This window comes from Watersipora subatra, chromosome 4 (assembly GCF_963576615.1).
Source record: "Watersipora subatra chromosome 4, tzWatSuba1.1, whole genome shotgun sequence".
Classification (NCBI taxonomy): domain Eukaryota; kingdom Metazoa; phylum Bryozoa; class Gymnolaemata; order Cheilostomatida; family Watersiporidae; genus Watersipora; species Watersipora subatra.
Window position 1 is genome coordinate 27,693,213 of NC_088711.1, and position 27,749 is coordinate 27,720,961.

Genomic DNA, 27,749 nt, shown 5'->3' on the forward strand with positions numbered 1-27,749 from the left:
ACTAGCGTCTATAAGTTACTAGCCTCTATAAGTTACTAGCGTCTATAAGTTACTAGCGTCTATAAGTTACTAGCGTCTATAAGTTACTAGCGTCTTAAGTTACTAGCCTCTATAAGTTACTAGCCTCTATAAGTTACTAGCGTCTATAAGTTACTAGCTTCTATAAGTTACTAGCATCTATAAGTTACTAGCGTCTATAAGTTACTAGCGTCTATAAGTTACTAGCGTCTATAAGTTACTAGCGTCTATAAGTTACTAACGTCTATAAGTTACTGGCGTCTATAAGTTACTAGCATCTATAAGTTACTAGCGTCTATAAGTTACTAGCCTCTATAAGTTACTAGCCTCTATAAGTTACTAGCGTCTATAAGTTACTAGCGTCTATAAGTTACTAGCATCTATAAGTTACTAGCGTATATAAGTTACTAGCCTCTATAAGTTACTAGCGTCTATAAGTTACTAGCTTCTATAAGTTACTAGCTTCTATAAGTTACTAGCTTCTATAAGTTACTAGCATTTATAAGTTACTAGCGTTTATAAGTTACTAGCGACTATAAGTTACTAGCGTCTATAAGTTACTAACGTCTATAAGTTACTAGCGTCTATAAGTTACTAGCGTCTATAAGTTACTAACAATCCTTGGACACGGACATGGACATTGAAGGGAGTTGTCCTCATTGCATGCGAAGGAGAATTTTTGAGTTTCTAATCAGATTTATTGTGGTGCATTCATATGGAAAATGAAAGTTCTAAGGTCACCAATTTAGTCTTGGAATTGTTTGAAGTGGCCCTGCTGTATTACCGTTAAATATGCTGTAGGTAGGAGTCATGGCCGTCTGCTCTTATAATGTTCAACACTCCAGAGTTTTTGTGAGATGTAAAACATGTGTAGGTCAGCCTTTGTATTTCATTGCAATGAATTGGAATCGAATATCTATTCATGTGCCATATTGCTACTATTTAGGTGTTTATGGCCCAGTCCCACAGCTCATCACAGACATGGAAGTCAAACAGATTCTGTATGATTCAGTAGGGTAAGGCCATCACAACTTGATCAAACCTGTTACCCATTGCTCATAATATTACGGAAGAGCCTTTATTAGGTGACCTCACCTGTTTTTAAATGATAAAATCTAAACTGTACTCTCAGTCAACTGCCATAAGGTCACATTTTACTAATCAAATCATCAGTGAAATAGCCAGTCAATTTTTATAGCCAGCTCACTAATTAAAATAGAGCTTCTAGGCTGAGCAGTCGTAAAGGTTGACTTGTAACAAAATTCACATTACAGTTATTTAGTACCAAAATATTCACCATGTCTTAGTCTGCTGTGTTGTAGGTGCAAAACATGTGGAAATGTGATTACAAGCTCTTAAAGATGTGGTTACGTCAAATTTGAGTTGATTTTAAAAGAAAGTATTTTTTTGTCTATCAGTTGATATGTTGTTTGTTGTGTTAGGCGATCTCATTGTCAAGATATTTGAAGATTAAAATCGAAAAAATTTGATCGCCGTAAAAACGCTCAGGCCAAAAAAACATACCCAGACTTGCCCAAAATGATGTAACGCGTGATACAACCTGTCTTTATCTCTCGTATTCACATCGGCTATTGCATTAAAAGTCTAGTCCTACGCGGCTGTATTAGCATATATTTTATCTTGTATTTGCTCGAGTTGGCTAGAATAAAATTTTAAATCCAGCTACAGATACATACATTACCAATGTCTCAAAGGTCTCAAACAAGGAAAATTAAAAACTTGTCATATTAGCTTCTAAATGCTGTGTAAACATCTTACTACATACTACCAATTCTACCGGTCTACGGTAATTCTGTCAAGCGAACTATGTAGAATAAGGTCTTTGTATCGGCACAGTTCCATCGCTACCCACACTAATGATATACAGCCTCCCAAAAGCCCCGCCCACATTATGCCCATTGCGTTTCCTGGGGAAGGGGCTGTATATCATTGCCCACACTGAAAACTAGTTTTTTACTACCATAAGTAAAATAAGCAAGCTGTGTCTTTGAAAAGAATAGGTATGTGGCGAAACCAACTACATCCCTAAAAGTCATGTACATTGTATAGTCGACTGTCAATGTTATCGAGTCATTATTGGTATCAGTTTGTAAAAAAAAATTCACTGGTAACATTTTATTAGTTGATTCAAGTACTAAACAAATGGTCGAGCTATGCAAAAGTGCCTGTCCATGCAGCTCCAATTGCACTTCATAATTCCATCTATCAGAAAAGATTTCAGCACAGGTGTCAACGGGGCTATGATATATTCAATGTTCTGCAAATCATGTTTTGAATTATCTTCAACAATATTTTTTGGTTATATTATTCTTACAAGCAAAAAAGTTTTCATCTCTGCATAAAGCTTTTATTAAAAATATCCATCAAATCGTGGCCACTCACATAGTTTCAGCTGATACAATAAGACAAATTCATCTACTGCAACAAACTCAAACAAAACATGGTTTATGCAGCACACATTCAAGTCTCTCTTTTCCCTTATGGCAGTTTCCACACTGACAAAGCTGCTTCGGCTGGTGGAACGACTAAACATCCTGTAATCAGTAAAACAAATGCAATAAATATATGTCATTCATAGATATGTCATTCTAATGTGTATCTACTGAAAGCTTTCAAATTGGGAGTTAGATAGATTGCGAGTGTAATTTTAAAAACGAATAAATGTTTAACATAGGCATAAGTACACCAAGCCAACGATTCGAAGCTTTGGTTCTGGAAGATAAAGATTTGCATTAATCAATCGATTTTCTTCACTTTCTACAAGTTAGAAGTAAACATCTAAAGTCAAACCATAAATCTAATTTACTAGCTAAAACTGTCAAAGAAAATTTTTAAGCAAATTTAGCTAGGTGGAACGATAAAAAATTATAAACCGATGATTGGGGATAGCAATAAGTTATAATTCTATTAATTAGTAAATGTATTCGTGAGTACTTCAATAATTACTTTTAGCATATTCATCAATCTAAGCCTTTGTATTGCTAGATGCTATGTATTAAAAAGAAGCCGTCAAGAACTCACTGTACGTATCTCGCATGCGCAGGAAATTACATTATAACCTCAAACAGGGAAATATAATCTGAATGTAAACTTAACAGTATATCTATAGGAGACTCAAAGTAAAAGATAAATTTATCTCCATTCTCCTATCTTCCTCCATAGCACTTTAACCACATGATGCCTAGAAAACTCGCAGCCACATTTGCAGTAACTTTACAGCAATTTTTACAATTCTGTTGTTCGTCAATAAAACGTGTCGATCGAGTAATTCATTAAAGTAACGATGTTAATTAATTTAGTAAATATCGATGTCCATGCGATTTAATAATAGAGTAAAATCCCTAAATTTGAGATCGCAGACAGCGCGTTTTACGAGTGAACATTTATTACGACCTATATAAAAATTTCGTGCTGATTATTGGCTAATGAAGCGACCTTATATTTATCGCTCGTGGACTCTTTTCAGATGTATCACTAGTTACGTCCCGGATAAAGCACCCGCTGGAATGTGAACTTTTTAAAATATGGCCTCATTCAAACGCATATATCTCTGGACAGGATTGGTCTACAAAAACAAAAATGACATCAAATTGTAGCTGATGTTTTACCCTTTTATTGGTCTTAATTTCATTAAATCGACCTTTTTGACGCAACCACATCTTTAAAAGCTAAAAAACGAGCAGTTAATTGCAGCCATCACGAAAACGCCGTAGATTGTAATCCCTTTTCAAAACGGCTCAATTGGGACGTAGCAGAACACGATGGCTTCTCTTTACACTTTAATGCAACTTAACTCGTCAAAATGTTTTCACAAATATACTTTTCACATTCAATAAAACCATGTCTATTGTTCTTACATGTCTATTTCATCATCATTGTAATGCTGTCACTTTGAGCACTGATATCTCAAAACCTACTGTAAAATTTTGTTTAATTATTTAACCTTAGCTCGGAGTGCATATCATCCTCTGGTAAACATGAGGAGCCTGTTGGTCACATGGGATAGTTGAAAAATGCTGCGGAAATTGTTCGTGTAATTTGGCAGGAAGTATGGGTCACATGATCAGATTACGACTAGATGATCAGACCAGGCTGAAATGAAACTTTAAAGTAGCGAGCATCTATATATTTGATACAGGTTTTCCAGTAGAACTCGAAGTGTTTGTCATAAACTGGTGCTACGAAACGTTTTTATTGAGCCTCTTTTGGCCTTTAATTTCACGTGATAACATCACATGTCAAAACTATAACCACAAAGTTTGAGTACATCATCGAAATAAAGAGATTCCAAACTACTGCATTTTCGTGATGGCTTTGATTAACTGTTCGTTTTCGAGCTTTTAAGAGCTTGTAATCACATTTCCACATATTTTGCACTTACAACACAGCAGAGTAAGGCATGGTAAACCTTTTGACACCAAATAACTGTAATGTGAATTTTGTTGCAAGTCAACCTTTAAATAGTGACTACAAAATAAGATACAAGTAAATATTACCATTGTTATTATTGACATTTTGCTTGTGTTATCACTTGCGTGTAATTGTTCATTTAAGAACTTTGAAAGAACTTTGAGAACTTTTTTGATTTAGTGTGTCATGCATAAGGTTATATATATCTATACAGCGATGTGCGAAATATACTGGACTCTTTTGATGAAAAAATAAATTTCTGTTTTGCAATATTGTTACTCATTGCGAATTTAGTCGATAGCCATGATTATGCACTGAATTAATCTTCGCTCTGTTCTGATTTCAAATATTTAAGCCAAACGGCTGTAAAAGTCATGTTTGTGAATGATTATGTTAGCTTAATTCTGAACATTTCAATTTCTAATTCTTGAAGATAACAATCTGTAGAGAAACAATACATTTATATTTGCTTATTTCAAGCCATATACTTATATAATAGTTTAATAAAATGAGCTGCAAGCTTGTACTTGAAACTGTAAAGTTGTAAGTCAGAAAGCGCCAGAGAGCTGTATAGGCACTGGTGATAGGCTATTGTGGAAATATTAATTCTACTGAAGACAAATTTACTCGAATGCAAGCGATTGATTTGCAAGACCTGTTTTGCTGCGGCTGTGAGTGAATCAATTTCTTAGCTGTAGGTGATCAGTCGATTGCACTTTAGTAGGTAATTATTATATTCCTGTTATGTATTATTATATATTATTATGTAGTAATTAGGTTGGGTTTGACCAATTCACTCGCCCTTGTTCATCATTGACAGCGCTCCATGTAGATGGGTATACATTATTAACGGTAACAAGAGTGTATTAAAAGCTAGCTCTGTCATTGCAGATACCTGTACAGCGGACAGGCAATGGCCCATGGTCATTTCTCGATTGCGTGCCAACACTATGACCAGATGCTCAAGTTTTTCAACAGTTCAAACCGAGAGATCTGTGACTGTCTCATACAGTGTTACAAGTTTGGAACATTTTCTAAGGTAACCTGTTGGTTGACTGTTTTTGGTTTCATTCTGTCGCAGTCGGTGTTGCCTTGCCTTTTGTTTGTAAGCAAATTTTTATATACGCAGGTTGAAGAGTTTGGAGATTACAAACGTCGCGCTGCTAATTCTGTACAGTACGCTATTGCTGTCAATGAGAAGCAGGTGCTTGACATGATATTTGAGAGTAAAAGTTATGATGCACTGGCATGCACCGTAACATACTTGCCATCGGTTCCAGAGAAAGGTGAGCGGCAATGATTTTTGAAAGAGTGAAAGAGCTAAACTCAGTCGGCTTCAACAAACCTGTCGGCTCAACCAGATATATATTTCAACTTTAGTATATTTTAGAAGGATTTTGATGTAACCAATGCGAGTTTTATACTTTTGTTACTGGCAGTTTATATACATATCTAATTTACAATTTTATTTTAACTTCCATTAGTTTAAGATCTAAATGTTATGGCAAGTAATATATAGACATCAGGCTAGTGAATGCACTAAAGCGACCTTATGCAATAGGCTAAAATTGCTTTGTTCCTCAAAATGTTGAATTATTTAAAGAAATCCAAGGTCGCCGTCAATAAGGAACTCCATTTTGATAAGTTCAAGGTAATTCATGGTCAATAGTTCGGAATTAAAATCTGGCGAGAATAAGACCGTATAAATATAGCAAACTATACTATACCTATACTTATATAAACTGGAGAACTGAAGAAACCACAGGTAATAAGATTGTGACGACCAGAGCATTCCATATACCAAGTCAGTTTTAACTCTTTCGCTACCAAATTAATTTCTTTACCCGCACGTAATTACATATTCTGTAAAATCTAATACTGGATGAGGGGCGTGTAAATTGTCATTACTCTTGAACCACATGGTCTATAAAAAAATGTTTGATACAAAATTAATTAACATAAAATTTTACATCAGCTGGTTCCATAAGAAATGTCACAAATGTGTTGCACAATGAGCTCAGTCACTTTACAGCCATTTTGGTTACGTTTCGTTGTTTAAGAGGCTCGTTCTCAGCAACTAGACGGAGTTTTAATATCAAATAGTATTGGCGACCTGGCAGAAGGCACGGAGCATGTGCGTGTGAAGTTTGGATGAAATTCGGCAAAAAATGTGAAAAACCATGGCATATAGATTGACTTGCAGATATACAGACATACAATGACCAAGTGGGATTTATGATGTCGATGTTAATGCTACTACTGAAGCCATTTTATGTTAATCAAGAGCTGGTTGAGAATCTCAACAATTACCTAGTGGCTAACATTCAGGGCGAGTTTAGTAAAGCACTTTGGCATCTGTAGCTGTAATTTCAAAAGTGGCTCAAGCAACTTTTCTATAAAAGCTCTATCGACTAAAGCCTAAAGTCGATAGTCTGTAATTCTGGTCTGTCATCCTATAAGCCAAGTGCGATTCATTGCGGCTACTACATGCCAACCACTGCAGTCTTGCTATAGCATTTCAAACGCTACAGCCTAACAAACAAAAAAGAAAATGTAACATTTTTCTGTTGAAAAATTCGAAACGCTTTTGATATGAAAAATTTATTAGATATTCATTTTTACCAGATCTTTTGTAGTCCCACGACCACACGAGCGGAGCGGAAGTGTGGGAGTTTTATGATAAATGCATGCGCACACAACTTACGAAAATTATTAATCAAAAATGAGACGAACCCTCGTCAAGAAATTTCATCAAAAAATTTAAGCATCGGAATGTAAAGTCGTTAAAGTATAATAACGATACAAAGCACATTTAAACCTATTTAAATATGTTACCAAGTCTTTGTAAACCTTCGATAATATCTTAAAACTTACCCATCTGATCGGATTATACACAAATAGACAGATTAATTTCAACGAAAATCGCCACAAAACACTTGAAAAGCTTGGTTTAATAAAAGTTAAGACCGGAAATTAAAACGCCGAGGGACAGATAACAGAACGATGAAGTATGACGATGTCTTGCGCATTTCACGAAAAGATAACGTGCACTTTTCACCAGTCTATAGCATTGTCGAATTGCCGAAGGTTTTGGCCATTAACATAGGAGTACAGAAATCGTTTCATTTTTGCTGATTTCAATTTTTTCATTTTCATTTGCCAACACATTTAAATACTTTCACATTCTAACTGATGTCCAACGCAGTATAAGTAAAGGCAAGCAAATGACGATGATATTTTTTATCGTTTCTTATGAGATTATTACAATAATTAACTATAAGTTTGGATGACTACAGAACAATGACTACGTAGTACAGACTTTCTAAAAATCTAACGCAGTGTAAGTAAAGGCATGACGATGAGATTTTTTCTAACGGTTCAAATGAGATTATTGCAATTATTAATTATAAGTTTGGATGACTACAGGACAATGACTACGTAGTACAGATTTTCTAAAAATCTATATAAATATCACAACTTCGTGATATTGTTAGCTATGCCGTTTGGAAATGTAAACAAAATTGTGCATTGGTTTTTTATTATTACTATATAAATAATATTGGTTATTCTAATAATATCAATGCATTTTACTTCTAATATTGGCCAATATTGCATTTCTGTTTTTGCAGGAGGAGAGATATAAACATATAATCTTTTCCTTTCATTATTACTATTTGTTGTATATAATAACACCCAGTACATTACAGCTACCATTGCAGTTATCCTATTTGACTGCTAATATTGCATTTCTCAACCATCAGTACCCTTTCTTTTTTCCAATATCACTTTGGTCGTGGGCTGTATGACAGTGGAATTTCTAGTTATTATATTGTAGGTGCAATCTTTGACATTGCCCTTTAACGAATAGTCAGGTAAAGCCAGGTACTGAAAGTTTAATTACTTCTCTTGAATGGCTATTGCTGTATTACTGTTACATAAAGATGTATAGCAGTAGAGTGCTAAACATTCGAAAATGTGAACAATAAATTAATAGAAGTCATTTTTACTGAAAGAGAATAATAAATATTTCAAATATTTTAAGAGGTTCAGTTCTTTCCTGGATGGCCACAATAGTACTTCTCTTCAGTGCAATTAATACGGTGAAGGACTTCTTGAGAGTATTTCTTTATCACTCTGAGTTTTCTTCAAGTGTTACAAGTACAGTGGAAGCTGTAATTCATGTTGTAGAATAATCATGCCTTGTGAAAATATTTCAAATTTACTTGTGAAATGCTCCATAAAAATGTGTCATAATACATCGGTCGCTCCAGAAATCAATTTCCTTAGTTTCGTCGCTCTTTGATTCCTTGTGGAAAGTGTTTGTAAAATCATAGAATTGTCAGTTTAAGAAGTCAGTGTTCTTTTTTCAGTGCCATCCTGTTGCATGATATGAATTTTTGATAAGGTAAATCATTGATTGGGTGGGTTTGTATTTAACAACTGTACCTTTCTAGATAGTATCTCTAAATAATTAGCTTAAAAAAATTTGTAATTCCATGATCTGTCTCTTAAACTAGTGTTGAGGAAAACAGTTTATATGGCATAAGAACGGGTGTGTTTTTGATTGAAGTGTTAGTCTTCTACAGAGGTTTACTCGTAAGAACTTACCTAACATAGTTTTTTATTAAAATGTCCTGATACATATGTTGGTGACGTGTTAGAGGTAAAAGTGCAATTGAACAATTGTAACCTCTCAATGTTTTGTTTACTCTGATAGATACAATCAACTGGGACCAGCTTAGAGATAATAGAGATATTCCAGCCTCAGATTCTTGGGATAGAGAGAAGTTCACCGACAACCACAAACTTCACACCTTTAACGAACAAGTAACTGCATTTTACTTAAGCTAAACTTGTTGTTCCTTTGCACTTCCATTACATAGCTTTTTCAATCTTCACTTCTCACATGTTCTCTTTGTACTATTTTCATTTGTTTTATATGCTTAAAATAGTGTACAGCGCTGGATAGAAAGACTTACAAACCTGACCTACTCACACAAGCCTCTCCCGATCATATAAACCTCTCCCACTCACACAATCCTCTCTCACTCATATAAACCTCTCCCATTCATATAAACCCCTCCCACTCATATAAACCCCTCCCACTCATATAAACCCCTCCCATTCATATAAACCCCTCCCACTCATATAAACCCCTCCCACTCATATAAACCCCTCCCACTCATATAAACCTCTCCCACTCATATAAACCCCTCCCACTCATATAAACCCCTCCCACTCATATAAACCCCTCTCACTCATATAAACCACTCCCACTCATATAAACCCCTCCCACTCATATAAACCCCTCCCACTCATATAAACCCCTCCCATATATATTGTAAACTCATTTAGTAGGCATGATCTAGTTTTAACTACTGATGAATATATGCATTAGGGAAATATCATTACCACACAGAATAAAAGATACATGGATTAACACCCATTTATACTAACTATTTATAGTAACTATTTACAGTAATTTTTTATAGAAACACTGGTTGAGATATAGAAACCTATCCATTAGGTTAATAGCGACGTCAGTACATCTGGCAGCCGGTTCAACTGACACGCCTAACCTGTTAGACTTACTTGATACTCTGGCGAAAGATTATCATGAGCAACTCTCCGTGTGGAAAGAAATGGAGGAGGTGGAGGTATGTGTGAGATGATAGTCAAGGCCTAATTAATTGTTGCTTTCTATTTTTATGCTCTGTTACACTCTGATACTCCTGTTATTGAATCACCTTAAAATAAATAACCTTAATAAACCGAAAAATTGACACTAAGTTTTAAGTTTAAAAATCCATCCTCGTCTTATATGGCTGTCCTTTCTTTCACGACCTAAGTTTTACTAAATTCAGATTCGAGAATGCTATCGTAAATACCAAAATTTTAAAATGATGTTGTTATCTTCTTCCCATAATATATCATCCTCTGCAATGTCCATTGCATTAGTAATATAACATTTTTTGAATGACATGACAATTTTTGATACAATATACTTCCATGAATGGTTCACCCACTGACACACTCTAGGCATATTTCCGGCGGCAGTGTAAGTTTTTTGACCAGATGCCATCCACTCTTTCCACTTTGTACGCATAGAATCCTTAACCCTTTGAACCGTAACGGCCGTTTTCCAACATAGCATAGGGTTTGTCAGAAAACCTAGCGGGTCGAAATAACAGCATTCACATAGCTCTGTTTACATATGCGGTTTCTGAGTTGCAGTGTACACCAATTAGATTAATTCTTGCACAGGACATTAGTCGAGAAATTTCACTACCTTTTGTACCAGTTTTCAATTATCTTTATCTACTTACTTCAGCTATAATAACAAATTTTACTGGAACAATATCGCGAAAAAAATCGATACGACTCATTCATCGGTAGATCGTGGATGGTTTTGATGCAATTGAAGAACTTTTTAATACTAACTATAATTTTCCAGTTTAGTTCGAGTCATGAAAGAATGATGAATGTGTGCTCAATGGATATGATGCTACTGTAAATATTTTTATGAGTTTTTAAAATCGTACGAATTTTTATGGTTTTAGCCCGAATAACTGAAAGATTTTTTTCTGTTTAGTGACATTTGCTGTGTGTTGCTGGACTTTTTTTATTAGTGTTTTACCAATTATCATTGTATTATCAGCACATTTATATATATTTAATAAAAGTTTCAAAACTTCGGATCGCTGGACAAATTGCCCAGGATTATTTATTACTTTTTTGTATTATTTGTTAAATGTGGCTTGAACATTTCCAACACTAACAACGATTCGGTTTAAGCAAGGCGCCTTGTCGATGAGCCCAAGCTTTGTTGATCCATTTGACACATCCACAATCGTCCATCTATCCCTTGTCTTGTACGTGAATCATTACGCCTGGTGAGAACTTGTCTTTTGGCATTGTTTTTTCTTCTGAGTATTACCATAGGTTGATGTTTCGTTCCATTGGCGAGGCAAGACAACACGATGGTGAAATGTTGTTTTTCATGCCCTGTTATTTTCACAATAATTGTCTTCCCTCTTTTTTTGTTTACCGTTGTATTGCTGATGGCGTCAAAAAAATAGGCGTTTCATCCACATTTTCGATCTGTGCAATATCGGATTCATTTCATCTTTTGCTTGATGGCAAATTTCAGGAATTGCGTGATTTTGGGTCCAAATCTTTCAGTAGCTGCTGTAAAATCTTTGTCTTTTTTACGAATGACCAGACTATTACTACAACTGACCGTTGTCTTGAAATCCGTCTATCTTCTTTATTCTTGTGTGCCTACTGTAAAGCTTTCAGCCGGATAAATGCTCTTATTACGATTTTTCCACATAGGTGTTCAAATAAAACCCATGGCATTATTTCTTTCTGTAATCTTGGCCATCTTTCTTGGTTTTGACCACGATTCACACATTTTTTGAAGGTAATTTTTAAATGGGGTTTTATGTTTTCCTCCAATTCCTGACAAATTTTTCACTGACAATTGTGCCGGGCTGCAGCCAAAGGCAGTTGACAGTTGCTACTGTCTTTGAATGCTTGAACGACTTTTATGTTGAATGTTGTATCATATGTCATCATTTTTCGTGGTTGGCCGGACATCTCCATGTTTAACGGTATACAATTATTTCAAAAATGTCATTGACATTTGTTACTGACCAAACTAAATAGCTAATATAAACTTTTGGAAATGATACTGCTTAACAAAATGTCCAGATGACGGGCAGCTGATTATTGAATACAATTTCCTTAGCCCTACTTCGCCTTTGATGTCGACTTAAATATTCCGATCAAGCGATTTGAGCCAGAGAAAGGAGGTCAACTTATGCGGCAGGTACATGTCAAAACCAGTATTTTCAAACTAAAATTTAGACCAAATTTATACTTCGAGTCGACTTGAACGCCACAAGTTGTGGTATGTCTCCGCACAGTTCAGTTAAATGTTAGATTGCGTTCAGTAATTGTAGTTCATGTCTTATGGGCCAGTTGAACGTCATATTGTAAGAGTTGGGCTGGTGGCATTCTTTATTATTGCGTAACATTTGAGTGAAGTATACAGCAGTTGTGTTTGTCAGGTGCCAAGGTTCACAACCATTTCTACACGACTAAAACAAGAAGTCAAGGCCGGGCTACTTGATATATTTGGCAGTATGATAAGATTAGTGGTGGAAGTGGTAGCTACCTGTAGCAACCCTGGTAAGTATAGGGGGAAGTAGGCATTAAAATATTACCAAATGTTTATACTGAAGGGTTTTTAGTGTCGACTTGTTTCACAATAGGTCCTGTTTTAACCAACCTCACACACATCGCTGCTAAGACTTGTTAGATAGCCCTGTGCCTACCTTACTTACCGTGCCTACCTACTACCATCCCTACTCATGCCTACCTTACTTACCGTGCCTACCTACTACCATCCCTACTCATGCCTACCTTACTTACCGTGCCCACCTACTACCATCCCTTCTCGTGCCTACCTTACTTACCGTGCCCACCTACTACCATCCCTACTCATGCCTACCTTACTTACCGTGCCCACCTACTACCATCCCTACTCATGCCTACCTTACTTACCGTGCCCACCTACTACCATCCCTACTCATGCTTACCTTACTTACCGTGCCCACCTACTACCATCCCTACTCATGCCTACCTTACTTACCGTGCCCACCTACTACCATCCCTACTCATGCCTACCTTACTTACCGTGCCCACCTACTACCATCCCTACTCATGCCTACCTTACTTACCGTGCCCACCTACTACCATCCCTACTCATGCCTACCTTACTTACCGTGCCCACCTACTACCATCCCTACTCATGCCTACCTTACTTACCGTGCCCACCTACTACCATCCCTTCTCGTGCCTACCTTACTTACCGTGCCCACCTACTACCATCCCTTCTCGTGCCTACCGTAGGGATGCTTTTATTTTGGTTCGCTGTGGACTAAGTCGGTGTTGAATCTATTACATTTAGTTATCGATTAGTTTGGTCACAAATTGCTACAGACTGGTTAGTTATTTAGCTTAGGATGTTGGTAGGGCACATCACACTCAGTGCGTCCTTGAATATACGCATAAGTAGTTAGCTTTATGAAAATTCTTGTTTGCTACTGTTTCTAAGTGATTCTCTGATGTTATCATCTAGTTTTTCAGTATTAAGTCGCAGTAGGTTTGTTCACTTCAACAGCAAGTCAATCGGGAGATTACACCCGCTGTGGTAACAAACCAATCGGGAGATGACATCCGCTGTGGTAACAAACCAATCGGGAGATTACACCCGATGTGGTAACAAACCAATCGGGAAATGACACCCGCTGTGGTAACAAACCAATCGGGAGATGACACCTGCTGTGGTAACAAACCAATCGGGAGATTACACCCGCTGTGGTAACAAACCAATCAGGAGATGACACCCGCTGTGGTAACAAACCAATTGGGAGATGACACCCGCTGTGGTAACAAACCAATCGGGAGATTACACCCGTTGTGGTAACAAATCAACTGGGAGATTACACCCGCTGTGGTAACAAATCAACCTTAATTATCTGCAAATAGGAGTTGCTTTCTTTAGGTATTGAGCAAAAACTCTGCTACACCATTTACTTTATTATTTAAATTTATAGTGTATCAGGGGCTTTCTAGTTATGATACCTTTGTGATTTTCACAGGCTATAATTCTGAGCCAACACTTGCTGATCGCTTCGCTCAATTAACAGATAGTTTTAATAGCTGTTGCAAATGTGTGTCATGGCCTCAGTCTACAGACCAACAAGTGCATCGCAAGTCCATAGCCGCTTACATCAATAGCTTGAGCAGTCTAACAGAGGTAAGTCGGTGTACATGCTTTTGGTGGGATTTAAGAAGTGCAAATAAAAGCGCATCGATAACCTCTGAAGTTGTATTAGTTGACAGGCCTTTAACGCTGCGCTTAGTGATTCATCGTAAAAATCTTTTGAGTGGATAACTGATCAAGTGGCTCCTTCTGTGTAATCGGCAGTTATAGATGACAAAAGTGTTTTGCCACCTATAACTGCTGATACTAGCATTGAGATGCTGCTTATAATTGCCATGGAATGAAAATTCATTCTAAAATTAGTTCAGAAAGTTCTACCAACATACAGCCCAAATTTTACATATATAAAATGTGGTAACTGTCTGAGATGACACTAAGAGGTTTCTAGGGATTTTGTTTTAGTCTGCATCTTCAAAGCCAACTTATAAATTTTTAGTAGCAAATGTTTGTTGGATGCTGGTACGAAATATAAAGACAAGCTGGTATACCACAGCTATATCGTATGTGCATATGTTAATATTTCAATCGTATGACTACACCAGAAGAAAGATTTATTCGTGTTACCTTCGTGAGAACAAAGCGAGTAGCCTTCAAATCACTCACATGTCTTGCACTTTCTGTATCCTGTCACACCAAACAAAAACTCATTAAATGTTACCAGCAGATGCAGCAAGGTAACTCAATGTGTTGTGATTGACTCACGTGTTAGTATACTCGGTAATCAACATCGATATTCCAATATGCCCATTGGCTGTGTTTTCAGCACCTGAGCTTCGCAGTCATTTTCGCTGGCATTTTCTGGAAGCTTTATCTTCCTGTAAGACAGGCTGCCCAACCAAAGAAAAAGAAACATGGCGGACAATCTAAACCGAATGTGTCTCCTTCCCTGGTTAGTAATCCAGTTGTGTTGTCATACTTTATACTGTTGTACTTCCTAACACTAGAGAACAGCGACTGTCTAAAACACTTCACCTGCAACAGCAGGTTGGGTTCAATCCATGGTTTTTTTGACGTCAAGTCGTTTGCACATGCCCTCGTTTACGAAAAAGCCGCCATTTTTGTAGAAAACGATCGTTTTTTTCTATTTACTAGTACTTTTAGGTGTTGTTTTGATACTATAATAAAAAAATTGCAAACAAAAACATCGTTTTCAAATTATCATTGCAAAAGCTTCGTGTTTTTAATGATAAAATTGTCTATAAAGATGGCCAACAACGATAAAATGACATCACGAAAAACGAAGGATTCCCAATAAACGCCACTGGTGGTGACCGTCATTGACAGATATGACAGATGTCATGACAGACAGTCATGACTTAAACTCATGGCAGATCACAGAGCCATTGTTTGTGGAACAATGCTCCTAAAAGCATGTACAGCATATTTTTGGAATAAGCAAAGCAGGCGCCATAGTCAATCTTCGATTGATTGCTCACACACTCTCACTTCTACCACTCTTGTATGGGTTTAATCATTTTTTATCAGTTACAGTGTATACACAATTGTGGATATAAATACCAGTTTGTGAATATATGTATACAAGTTAATGCAGTCATGCCTTCACTTATCATATCATTATGTGAATCTTCCGCCCTACAATGTAAAATCTGAATCACTATTTGATTCTTTGCCCAAAGTAGTTTTCAAAATACAATTGTTATTTTCTGGAAATAGGACAGTTTTCAAGTGAAACGGGAAAGGCTAAGTAAAATAAGAGAGTAGCTGTAAAAATTTATCAAAATAACAAAAAGCATATAAAATATGTTTGTTTAGATTTGAGCTAATCAAAGTTAAAGTAACTTATGTCACTTATTTTTCCCGCTCGCCAACTCCACCTCTGAATCTACTCGTTACTGCATTTCTGTTTTCGTGTTTCTATGTCAAAGTAAGAATAGAAACTTCTATTTATAAATTATCACTTTATTTAGTTTTGTCATATATAGTTCAGTATTTTTTATTCAATCTTTTGTATGGTTTTATCTATTGCCATTTTTTGAATACATCTGATTACATTCCTGTGCAAATTATTAATATAATACATATATATTATGTATATAAATCCAAGTGCTTCTTTGTCATATGTCGAGTTATACTGATTAATATACGAAGAACGAGAAAACCACCTCGCACTGAATTTGAACTCGCTAACACCAGTTTTGCAAACAGGTGCAATATATTTATTTGATTATTATTAGTGCGCTTGAAGATCATAATTGCATGAGAGATCATGACGCATAACATAAGTACAATTATTTCAAGCAGTGGCGAGGTGGGGGTGTAGCTTAGTGGTAGTGCGCTTGGCTTAAAATCCACGCATCTACCAAATGTACGGGTTCAAATCCTGTGAGGTGCAATCTTTCTGTTTAACTTCCAGTTGGAAAGACGGACACGGCTTTTATCATAAGATAGATATAGACTACCGTAGCTTAAGCTACTCAAATTCATCGGTTAAAGAAACTTAGCCAATGGCAACTACATTACCTGCCACTGTTTACAAACTGTTTTAAAACTTCAATGAATTTCTAGCATAAGAAGTAAAAAATGTTTTTAACAATCTGTTTTAGCTATGCCTTGAGCTTTAAATACTTGAATTATGCATTAGTTGGGCACACACAGAAATAAACAAACTTTCATTTAAAATTACAATGGTAAACGTTGTTTGTAAACGGTGTTGATAAAAATAATTTTTTGTGGGAAAGCTTTTTTATTACCCATGCAATGCCGGGCACTCAACTAATTATTATAATATGATGTAACAGTTGACTAAGAAGAGTGCCTGAGAGCTACTGTTGAATAAAAGTTGGGTAAATCAAAAGTTTGGTGGACAAGATCATTTTTTTCCTTGATTAAATTAATAAAGCTACCTTTTTTCAATTTTCTTATTGTTATAGTGTTTGCATTTTTTGTCATAGCTATCGTCCTACTCCTCACTCAAGTCATACGTGAACAAGCTGAAGGCATTGTTGAATGAGCTCATGACAGAGTCAAACCAACTCAATACTGAGACCCTGTCTGAGTCCCTCTCAGAGTCATCTCTCACCGACACAGACAAGGTACGCGTATGCGTGGTAGGTCCTATGGCTGTTGCTAGCCAATAAACTTTCAGGTTTATTAGCTAGGCACTTTGTAGTGGTTAATAGGTTACTAGTAAGGAAATTATAGCCATTTTCTTTAAATTAAAAAGAAAAATTATGGGGTGGTGCAGGCTCCTTCCTGTATTTAGTACTAACGGCCTAGAAGATCACAAGTAGGTAATGTACTCAACACTCACTTAGGGCTGTGAATGTGTGCTAGTGTTGGTTATAGTTAACTCTTTTGGCAACTACTTTCTGGTTATTGGTGTCATTCAATCAAATAGCGTTTTTTTATAGCTTTCGATACTCTGAAATTGGTGTCCTATAGTGATATTGCGGTGATGCCCTTCCTGTATAGATATACAACATCACTTTGAGGCTAAGCCAATGTTTCCTTCACTATGATCAAATAATATAAGCCTCGGTGGCATATCGATTAATAAAGTTACTTGGTCATGGTCTTTTACAAAATGGCCAAGCAAGCGATTGGAGGTTATAAAACACCTATCAACTTTATTTTTACAGGATGAATGGAGCTCTCTAGTGCATAAGAATATATTGATCAGCTATGACAGAAGTGCCAAAGAAATTAGAGAGCTTCTGGCCAATAAAAAAATATTTTTAGAAGGATTAACCTCGCAGTAGGTCGGACCGCTATGCCACGCACCTACTACCCACCCCCTATGCCTTGTTGCATTTGCTACATTAAATGATATTGTATGGAAAGACTAATGATGTACATTAATGATCAACAATGCTTGCTTTGGTGGCATGCATAGTATGTGATATGGCCATATCTTGTAGGCTTTCATCAGCCACTGCTCACATTTTCTCCAAATAATGTAATTTTTTAGGCTAATTCATCTATAATGTTTTACGTAAGAATTATTGAGCGAGGTATTGAGCGAGGCTATCAAATATGCTGACAATCTGAGAGTTCCTTGTTGTCAGATTGTCAAAGCAGTTTGTCAATTTTATTTCTCGCCAATTCAAACAAGTACTTACTTGTTTTGTGTTTTCTGCTTATTTGGTTGTTTATGGAAATACAAATATAAAACAAATTTCGTCTTATCTGTCGATTGTCACAGGGAGTCAAACTAATTATTTGTATAAAAAGTTACAACGGAAAATCAATGTCATACTTCACAATCATTTTTTCATCTCCTCGTGGTATTGTAGTTAAGTCTTCCTTCTTGTGATGTGGTCATAAATAACTATCTGAATGTACTTTGGTGAGTCAAGAACAACTCTTGTGGAGTTGTCTCCTGGAGATGACTTTGGATCAACATTAAGTATCTTTCGATCTCGTTTATTTTTGAAAAGCAGTCCAGAGGCATTTTCAGCGATGACTTGGTAGTTAGGAGTCGGGTTGGATGTGGATGTCTGTGTCTCCCAGTTGTAAAAGCTTTAAAACAGCAAATAAATCTAGGATTGTAGCGGGAGACATGATATTACATGATACTTTAATTCTTGTTTATTCTAGTTCGCTAATATAGCTTTGGTTCTTACCTCAGATCTGAAGGTTTGGGAAGGAGTCTTTTCTTTCCATTAAAATATTGTTCGAAGTCTTCAGTTTTTAATCTATGAGCATAGTCAATATAGCCCGATATTTCCTGTCCTCGTGAATTCTTGTCACGTATAAATACTATTGTCTGTCAATAAAAGATATTTTGTGAATTGTGCGATTATACTTTTTCTGACTCCATTAAATCTTTTGTAAATAAGCTTGAGTGCTACTTCTTTCACTGCTCTCACTTATGGCTGCCAAGTAACATCTACCCTGCATACTACCAGCATTAGCCAGTCTCAAGTATGTCTTCTATAGAAACTCAAATTCACATCTCAAAATGTTCCCAATGTTTAGAACGCTAGTGAAAGTATTTGTAACTAGTTCGTATCAAATTTTGTAACTATTGAGCGCATCTCTCACAGAAGAGTACATTAAATAAATTATTGCTATAATAATCACTTACAGTCATTTTACCACTTCTGTTAGACTCCTCCCGGTTTGCCAATGCTTTTAAAAATGGATCTTTGATATCTTTGCCTTGGTGAGCTAGCTGTCTGTAACATTAATTATCTGTTTTAAATTGAGTATATTTACGTTTTGGCTAAAACAAAAATTAGCTGTACAACCTCACAAAAAAGTATTAGCTTATTTTCACATCAGTTAACACATTAATTATAGTTTTAATTTTTTGCAAAATGGCATTGTTAGTATTATATTGTGCATAAAAATTGTGTGACGACTGAAATTGCTAAAGCCATAAAGAAAGGTGCATGCGTTTACTTGTCATGTTTGCCATGTCACAGAAAATCACACTCACTTGGTTTTGTTACGTTGAGCGAGACGAGAAGCTTCAGCTTGCTGTTTTCTTGCTTCAAACTCTTCACGTTTTAGCACCTCACCACTTCCTCTGTAACCCAACTCGACCAATTGTCTTGCCAATTCTTCATCCTGTAAAATAGATATACATGTAATATTGTAATATTTTGGCAAAATGCCCATTTCTTACAGCTATATTCAACATCTGTGTTACCTCCCCTCTCTTATGTACTGCTAATAATAACCAGCAGCTAAAAATTTTTATCAACTCACTTTTTATAACCGCGTCACTGCATTACAGATAAAGTTACCATATCATAATACTTGATAGCTTTTAGTACACTGCATACCATCTGACTTGAATTAATTTTAGTCACCTGTAATTTACATCTTCAATTACACTCACCTCTAAGTAAAATAGGTCCAAAGCAGTAATTTGAGAGTCTAAAAATTGTTCATAGTTTTCAAACTCCGTGATCACGTTGTCAGTACCAGTAGGGGCGTCGTCGTCCATTTTTGTCTAACGACAGTACACTTTCAACTGGCAGGCTTAACTCGCAAAACTGAAAATTGGACTGACCGAATTACTTAAGTTGTAAATAGCGTATAAATGCGCTAATAAATCTAAATGATCGAAAACTTCTTTTTTATTTTTTGTTCTGTTTATGTTTTTATTGTAAATTATACGTACGAGTTCATTTCTTGCTTGATATTAAGTACAAAGAAATAACATACAAAACGAATCTTTTTGGTTAGGCTAGCAGCAGAATGTTGTTGCTTCGCAACCAACGTAAGGTAGCATGTTGCGTCGTTTTAGTCGTCGGAGTCGACTATTATTGTGCGGCTGCTGCACATTTCATAAAGCAAATGAAAGCATAGCCTTTAACCAATTTCTGTCAAAGCATCATGTTTAATTCCAATGAACACGACTAAACAAGCGTTCCCATTTACTTGTTTTCTTATAATGAAATTCCGTCTCTTTCTACTTAGTAAAAAATAGTTCATCGCGACCCCTGTGGGTAGGATCAATTCGTAATAGCGTATTTTTGAGTTATCAGATTTTGGATATGCCAGTCGAGAATAAATCTGTAGTTAAGGGGTAAGAAATTTATATACGCTTGAAAAATGCTTGGTAGATGAGTATTCGCTTAGCCATTTCTAGGTGTGATATCGTTCATTACACTGTTTTTGTATTTAATTATTGTTACTTATGTTTGCTTTAGTGCTACTCCCGTGGTTCCTGCTGGGCTGAAAAATATTGCTCAGAATCTTCATGAAAGATTTATGGCCAGGGATGAAGTTGTTGACATCTTACATAGTCTAAAGACAATCCACTCCGACAAGATTAAGACGGAGAAAGCGATCGAGCGCTTTACATGTACGCTTTAAAGTTTGATGAGGTTTATTGGTATTTACGCTATTTTTTTAAACTGTAGCATATCTGTTCTGGCAACCTTTGAAAAAAAAACGGTGTTAAACAATGGGATAATTCATAAATTAGAAAGTAGGCCCTATGTTTAACAACAGAAGTAATGTATAATCAAGCATAGTCAGTAAAATTTGCCTGTATCTGCTCTACATAGCCAAATTAGGTACAACTAAAATGTTTTTTGAGAGAGCAAAAAATCATCGCAATTATTCGGACGTCTTTTTTGTGTGTTGTTATGGGTGGATGTGGATAAATTATGTTATGCATAACTAATCCAAACTCACACACAACATCAGTGTTGAACCTGCTTTGTCATTTCATTCCATTTTGACTATGTTCAGTTTTTGTACTTCTGCTTTGTCATGTCGGAACTAATTTGTTTATTACTGGTTCAGGTACAAGTGAAGATGTTAAGCTATTGTAAGCAGTGCTGATATTTACTAGTAAAATGTACTTTTTAATTCTATAAGCCCGACCAATTAAACTACCCAACTAACAAAATTCTAAATAATAATATTAATGACAAAAAGTTAAAACAGTTAATAAAAGTTACACCCTTACTCGAACGGTTGTCCAGGTTTGCTTGCTCGGTGCCGCACGGCTGCGAGTTTCATCAGTTAAATGAGAGTTATGGCAGCCCGTATATGTAGAGGCTCGATAGTTGAGGTAGGGATGTAAAAAGGATCAGCTGATGATGGAGAAGGAGGCTCCTTAGGTAAGGAAGGGATATAGTCTCCAGAGACAGAAGAGAAAGGACGGCTCCAGAGGCAAAGGGAAGAGAGAGGGAGGCTCCAGAGGCAGAGGAACGTGTCTCAGCAGGCGGAGGGAGCCTCAGCAGGTTTTTCAGACAGGAGAGATAAGTAGATCGACAGCTAGGTAGAGAGACTGAGTCGTTGGAGCTGTTCTCTTTTATAGATGTATCTGTTAGCCTTTGAGAAGGTGTTTAGAGACTCAGGTTTTTTTCTTTATGTTGCAGAGAATTAGTAATTGAGTGAACTTGTCTTAAGTATGTCATAGGGGTGTAATGATTAGAAATGATGACTAATTCCAATTGTCTCGGTTGTGTCTGGTACGGGTCTGATATGGTCTTCAATAGTTTTCTGGCATGTCAATTGATGTCTCTTTCCTCATGGGCTACTTCCACAGAAGGTTTCTAAGCTGCTTGTAGATGAGTATATGATGACTGTCTTTATTGCTCGTTCTCTAATGTATTAGGTGTCATGTTCATTGTAATATTGCGTATTGTCTCCTGTGTTTAGATGTTTCTCCATTTTGCTATCTGCTTTTGCTAATACTGTACTTCTATACATTAGTGTTACAAATACACCTACATATTTTTTGCGCAAATGGGGCTTAATTTGCTTGTGAACTTCACGCAAATAAAAAGTTATTTTGCTTTGTAAGTAAAATGGTCTGCTTAGAGTAGTATAGGGCTTATAGTAGTGCTTAGAATGGATAAATTTATAGTTTTAATGAATGATTGATTAGTGGTACAATAAGCTCTGTAACCTTTTGATGTTCTTCACTTTGTATTTTGATGAGGACAACCTCATCAATAGTTGAGACATCTAAGTTGCAACGAAAATTATATAGGTGGAAGTTTCAGTAACAAATCTATTAAATAAACACTTGATGAAAATAAGGTTAATACAATTACAGTGTCTGCAAATGACGCAAGTGCATTATGTATTTAGAATAGTAGAACGTTCGCGTTAAATCGAATTTGCTGACTTGATGTAATATTGCAAAAGTGTTCGAACGTAAAAACTACATTTAACTGAATATACCATTTATCAATATTACCATTTATCAATAATCAATTTTTTTATCAAGAACTCTAGAACCCTCTACAGAAATGGTCACATAATACTTAGAAGCCTGCTCTAACTATTATTTGTGTCCATGTTGTTCCGAAACCTTTAATCTACATGTACCATAGTGTAAAATAGTTTATACTCATAATAGGTTGCATCAGCTTAATTTTGTTGCTATTTATTCTCTATTTTGATGTAGATTTAGGTGACCAATATTGTTTTTTAGAAGATGTATTGCTCTATTCTAAGTTTTGTGCTTCGTTTGGTTGTAAAGTTATGCTTATGATCTATGTCTTCTCATTTTATAGTTTAGTATAGCAGTGTTCGTTTGGTCACTTAACTATACTATATATTTACTGTTACCTCGGGCAATATGTTTAGAATGTGTCAGTTAGCTAGTTTGTGTAAGCAATGTACTATATAGTATTAATTAATGTTGAAGGTGTTGTATCCTAGTGTTTGTTTGTGTTAGGTTCACAGCGTATAGAAGTTGATAGACCTAATGATTAGTGGGACAGTCAGTTTTCGCCTTATTTTCTGTCGTACACTTCAAGCTAGATAGTTCAAAGAAACTGGGCTTACGACTCAAATATAACGATTGTCTGCGCATGATTACCAAAATAATAATGCACAATAAACCGGATGTGAGTCCACATATTATTTGTATAAAAGTGAATGATGGAAGGATAGCTCAAGTCCTGAACGTCTCCCTTCAAATAAATTGAGATGAACAGATTAAAGGTTGGACTGTTGTAAGTTGTCTAGTATTCCTCAAAGAAGTAATATATGTATTTCTAAGTGCGATCTTATCAGATCGATTTTCCCATATTGTAGTCATCGTACTCCGCTGGTATACGGGTATTGCATTGAGATCTGCAACCTGGATGGTTGGCTGTCACAGTTACAGGTGTGGTTGTTTCGGTTGGTGGAATGTTGCTGTGATGAGAGTCACTTGATGTCGCAGCTTTTTCTGCTGTTTCAGGAACTATTGCTGGATCTGTGATTTCGTGCATCTCGCTTGGAGAATCCATATAATGTTGTTCAATGTTCAGAGGTTTATCGAATTGTATGGGGGTTTTTCTGCCGTATGTTGGTTGCGTTGGAGAATGTTTCCATTGTCGTTGTTGACCATTGCGTATGATCTGTCAGATATGGCTTCCAGCACCTTCGCCCCACTTAGCTGTAATACCCCCGAGACTCCGTATCAGTACAGGTGACCCGATCTTCAATTGGGGTAGGTCAGTTGCTGTTTTGTCATAGTGTCGTTGTGTCACCGACTTTTTCCGTGTTTTGTCTTAGAGTACTATCTTTTTTTGGCTATGCGTCGAGGCACTAGTAGGAAGTATTGATCTGATGGATCTACCTATCATTCTTTGGATACAAAAAAGATGCTGAAATGCTAGCGGTGGTTGTGTTCCTATATTCAAGTATTGCTAGGAAAGGGTCTTCTTACTCGTCTCAAGAACTTTTTGAATATTTTTACTGCTGTTTCTGGTTTCTTGTTTGGTTGGGCACTCCCTGGAAAGATGTTGTATGTTTAAATCCCCAACTGTTGCTGAAATTGGAAAATTTTGAGGCTGTGAACTGAGGTTCGGTATCTGATTGCACAATCAGGGGAATACCGTAACTGGCAAATATTCTCTTGCATGCCTTTATGACTGTCTTTGTCCTGTTATCTTTGAGGGGATCATACCCAGAAAATCACTGAACTAATCAACCACTATGATGCAGCCATTTCCTTTATGAGTGAGCAGGTTCATGCCTATTTTGACCCATGGAGCTGCCAGTATGTTATGGTTTTGCATGGTTTCCTTGCCCTGAGTCGGAGTGCTCATTGCGCAGCTTACACATTGATCTATGTGTGATCTGATCTCAATTGCCATGTTTGGCCAATATACGCATGACCTGGCTCTCCTTAAGTTGCAGCCTTGATGATGCAGAGTTGTACCTTGATGGCTAGTGTGCAGCTTCTATAAAGTTTTGAGCCATATGATTTCAGGATAACTAATTGAAGCCTTTTGTAGGTTATTCCACCCAAGACCGCTAACTGGTCCCTGAAATGGAAGTAGTGTTCAATGGCTGTAGAAATCTGATCCTGCTCGTCGTCTGTTTGTGTTGCTGTCTGGATTTGCTTAAAAGTCTCTATGCTGACTGGTATATTTTGTTTAGGATTAGTTTTATTTAAATCAGAGAGGAGAATATGTATTGGGAAGATCTGTCCGACTTGCAAATTGTCAGCCGTCGAGATATCTGCGGGACATCTGGAGAGCATGTTGACAGTGATCTGCGGCAGTATATCAACTTTGCAGGATATCTTTGCATTGCTAATAACATGGATTGTAACTTCTTAGGAGCTTTGAGCAGAGATTTGTTTGAGATAGGTGTAAGCAATTCATGATCAGTATGTATGTGAACATTTAAGTTTCCAAAGACATCTTGATCGACGCGCTGCATTGCAAACACTATTGCCAGCAATTCCAGTTCGATTGGAGCATTTTTTTACACTCTTCGTCTGACTGCGTGATGCAAATGCCACAGGTTTGTTGTACTGAATCAGGGCAGCTCCCAGTCTATACTAGCATCACATTGCATGGTAACTGAATGATTTACTTTAAAGTGCTGGAGTGTGGTATCTGCAATGGCTAGTTTTTTGAGGGTATGGAATGTTCTCCTGATCTTTTTGCCAGAAACACTCTTCTTTAGTAGCTCCAAGTAGCCAGTTTTCTCTGTTAGTTTGGAGAATAAAGAAAACTGCTTGCCTTTACGTGTTACTTGTATGCACAGCAATGGTCAGCTGAGTTACTGTCATGCTCATTTAGCTGCTCAGCAGTCATCTAGCGTATCTTTTTGTTTTCTCTTGGACTTAAAAACAGCTCTGCAGTAGTTAAACTTGTTACACTTTTCACACTATTTTCTATTGGCTGTGCATCTGCGGGGCAAGTGTGACCTATCACAGCTGCCACAATTTGACTGATTCTCACTCTGGTTGTTCCCTCTTCTTGTGTCTGTAGAGGTTGAGTAATTATTGGGCTTGTTCCTGGAAGATCATTTGATGCTGTGAACAGATTCTTCAGATTTGATAGATTCAAGATATGCTTGTGAAGATTCCGATATTTTGCACTTTGACAGCTTCCTTCAATGTGAGGTTTTTTGCTACTTCAAAAGAGTTCACTTCTACACGAGTTGTTTGCTATTCCAAGCAGAAGTGCTTGTATCATAAATTCTTCACATATGTCTCCTAGACTGCACTCTCTGACTATCTTGTTTAATGTAGTTACATATTCATCTATAGATTGAAGCCCTTGTTTTGGAGAAAGCAGCTGGTGACGTTTAATTATTTTGTTTGGCGTTTTGCTGCAAGTCTGATCAAAGTTCTTTATCACATCATCATAATTGTTCTTTGATTTCCCCGTTTCAAATATAATTGTTTTGAAAATATCCGCTCTTCAAAGAGTAATGCATCGAAGCAGAATGGCTACCTTGACCTTATCATCTATGTCTGCCTTCTGTGATGCTGTAAGATAGTAGTTAAACTCTTTGAAATGGTTCCATTGGGATGACAAGTTATTACTATCTTGTACAAGGTCTAGGAACTAAGAAGTTGTCAGCTTTGGCCATCCTTAATCTATTTGAAAGTGATTGAGTTATTAGTTAAGGATCATCTTTTTCAGCTGACTGAAAGTAGCTGCAGTTATTGATATTCCCCTTTCCTCACTCGGGCACCATGTTTGTGTTAGGTTTACGGAGTATGGAAGTTAATAGGCTTGATAATTAGTGAGACTGTCAGTTTATTTCTTAGCTTCTGTTGTACAATTCAAGCCATAAAGTTAAAAGTAATAGTTTGTAGCAGTATCAACACATTTAAAGTTTGTCCACAGATCTCGTTGATGAATATCAAGAGCAGCCTCACTTGGTAGACCCTCATCTCGAGGAGATAGTCCATACCATCATATCGACTGCGAGACAAAAAGATTGTGTCGAAGGGCATATGTATCTACTTTTCACCTGCCTCCACCTCCTCACTAAGGTTTGACACATCTCTATAGTATTTGAAATACTAAATGAATATTCATTTGTAAACCTTCATCTGCTGACAGGTTTCATCTGGTTGTAACTTTATGTACAGGAAAACTTCCGCATGCAAGATTAACTTACTCTGATATTTTCTTCTTATGCTGTCATCATCATATCTTGGAGCGAACATTCATAAAAGATCAAAATGTATTTGCTGATTTCCTGCTATTCTGATAAACTCTGCAAACAATTACAACATAAACACAAATGCCTTACATGAAACTATGGGAAAATTTAGGGGTAAATTATGCGTAGAAATTAAATTAAAAAATTAATGATCAGTTAGATGTTTTTATTACTCAGCCTGAAAAAATAAACTCAACAATACGTATTTTTGGTCATGAAGTATGGACTTGAACTTACTCTAGCTTAGACTAAATATAGTTCAAAGTAAACTAATATACATGTATATGTTGTTATTCTTGTGTTTCACCATCAATTTTGCATATAATTTTGTTCCTTTATGGCAAACTGTATTATTTTCCCAAATGTCAGCTATGTTACGTCGAACATTTTATTTCAAGACAGATATTTGCCAAAATTCATGGTGTAGGCTAGAGAGCATATACAGAGGCTATATACTTATATTACTTTGTCTTTTATGAATGATTGTTTAAGAAACTTCCATTAAATTTACAGTTGCTTCAAGACTCTTGATATTATTAGCCTACTACTTTCAACATATGGGCAGACATCACAGTAAATGCTGACACTTTTAATGAGGACTTTGTTTAAATTTTGAAATCCATGACTCACTCCTTCATAAGGTAGCAATTCAGAAGTTCTTGTG

General features: G+C 36.4%; 3 protein-coding genes across 4 annotated transcripts in view; 2 read left to right on the top strand and 1 right to left on the bottom strand.

Annotated features, from left to right (window-relative positions):
• The window catches only part of LOC137393048 (N-alpha-acetyltransferase 25, NatB auxiliary subunit-like), a 50,645-nt gene extending 32,268 nt beyond the window's left edge, over positions 1 to 18,377 (top strand). Inside the window, exons 12-21 of one of the 2 annotated variants that reach the window (XM_068079436.1) lie at positions 965 to 1,034; positions 5,341 to 5,488; positions 5,579 to 5,735; positions 9,167 to 9,276; positions 9,942 to 10,106; positions 12,522 to 12,642; positions 14,118 to 14,275; positions 15,006 to 15,131; positions 17,155 to 17,295; positions 17,842 to 18,377. In XM_068079436.1, the coding sequence (XP_067935537.1) occupies positions 965 to 1,034; positions 5,341 to 5,488; positions 5,579 to 5,735; positions 9,167 to 9,276; positions 9,942 to 10,106; positions 12,522 to 12,642; positions 14,118 to 14,275; positions 15,006 to 15,131; positions 17,155 to 17,295; positions 17,842 to 17,961 (1,316 nt within the window). In that variant the 3' untranslated portion in view covers positions 17,962 to 18,377. Of the gene's footprint in view, positions 1 to 964; positions 1,035 to 5,340; positions 5,489 to 5,578; positions 5,736 to 9,166; positions 9,277 to 9,941; positions 10,107 to 12,521; positions 12,643 to 14,117; positions 14,276 to 15,005; positions 15,132 to 17,154; positions 17,296 to 17,841 lie in introns of those variants that run through there. The other variant, XM_068079438.1, reaches the window with a different exon arrangement.
• Positions 18,277 to 20,185, bottom strand: LOC137393049 (cilia- and flagella-associated protein 299-like). The gene is made up of 5 exons (XM_068079439.1): positions 20,049 to 20,185; positions 19,644 to 19,774; positions 19,290 to 19,380; positions 18,826 to 18,968; positions 18,277 to 18,721 (listed from the first exon to the last, which is right to left on the bottom strand). The coding sequence occupies exons 1-5, from the start codon at positions 20,154 to 20,156 to the stop codon at positions 18,496 to 18,498; spliced, it is 699 nt and encodes a 232-aa protein (XP_067935540.1). The 5' UTR covers positions 20,157 to 20,185; the 3' UTR covers positions 18,277 to 18,495.
• Positions 20,186 to 20,678: 493 nt separating this feature from the next.
• Positions 20,679 to 27,749, top strand: part of LOC137395189 (tubulin-specific chaperone D-like) — a 47,159-nt gene continuing 40,088 nt past the window's right edge. The window contains exons 1-3 of the mRNA XM_068082021.1: positions 20,679 to 20,741; positions 20,866 to 21,020; positions 26,764 to 26,912. Of these exons, the coding sequence (XP_067938122.1) occupies positions 20,710 to 20,741; positions 20,866 to 21,020; positions 26,764 to 26,912 (336 nt within the window). The 5' untranslated portion in view covers positions 20,679 to 20,709. The remainder of the gene's footprint in view (positions 20,742 to 20,865; positions 21,021 to 26,763; positions 26,913 to 27,749) is intronic.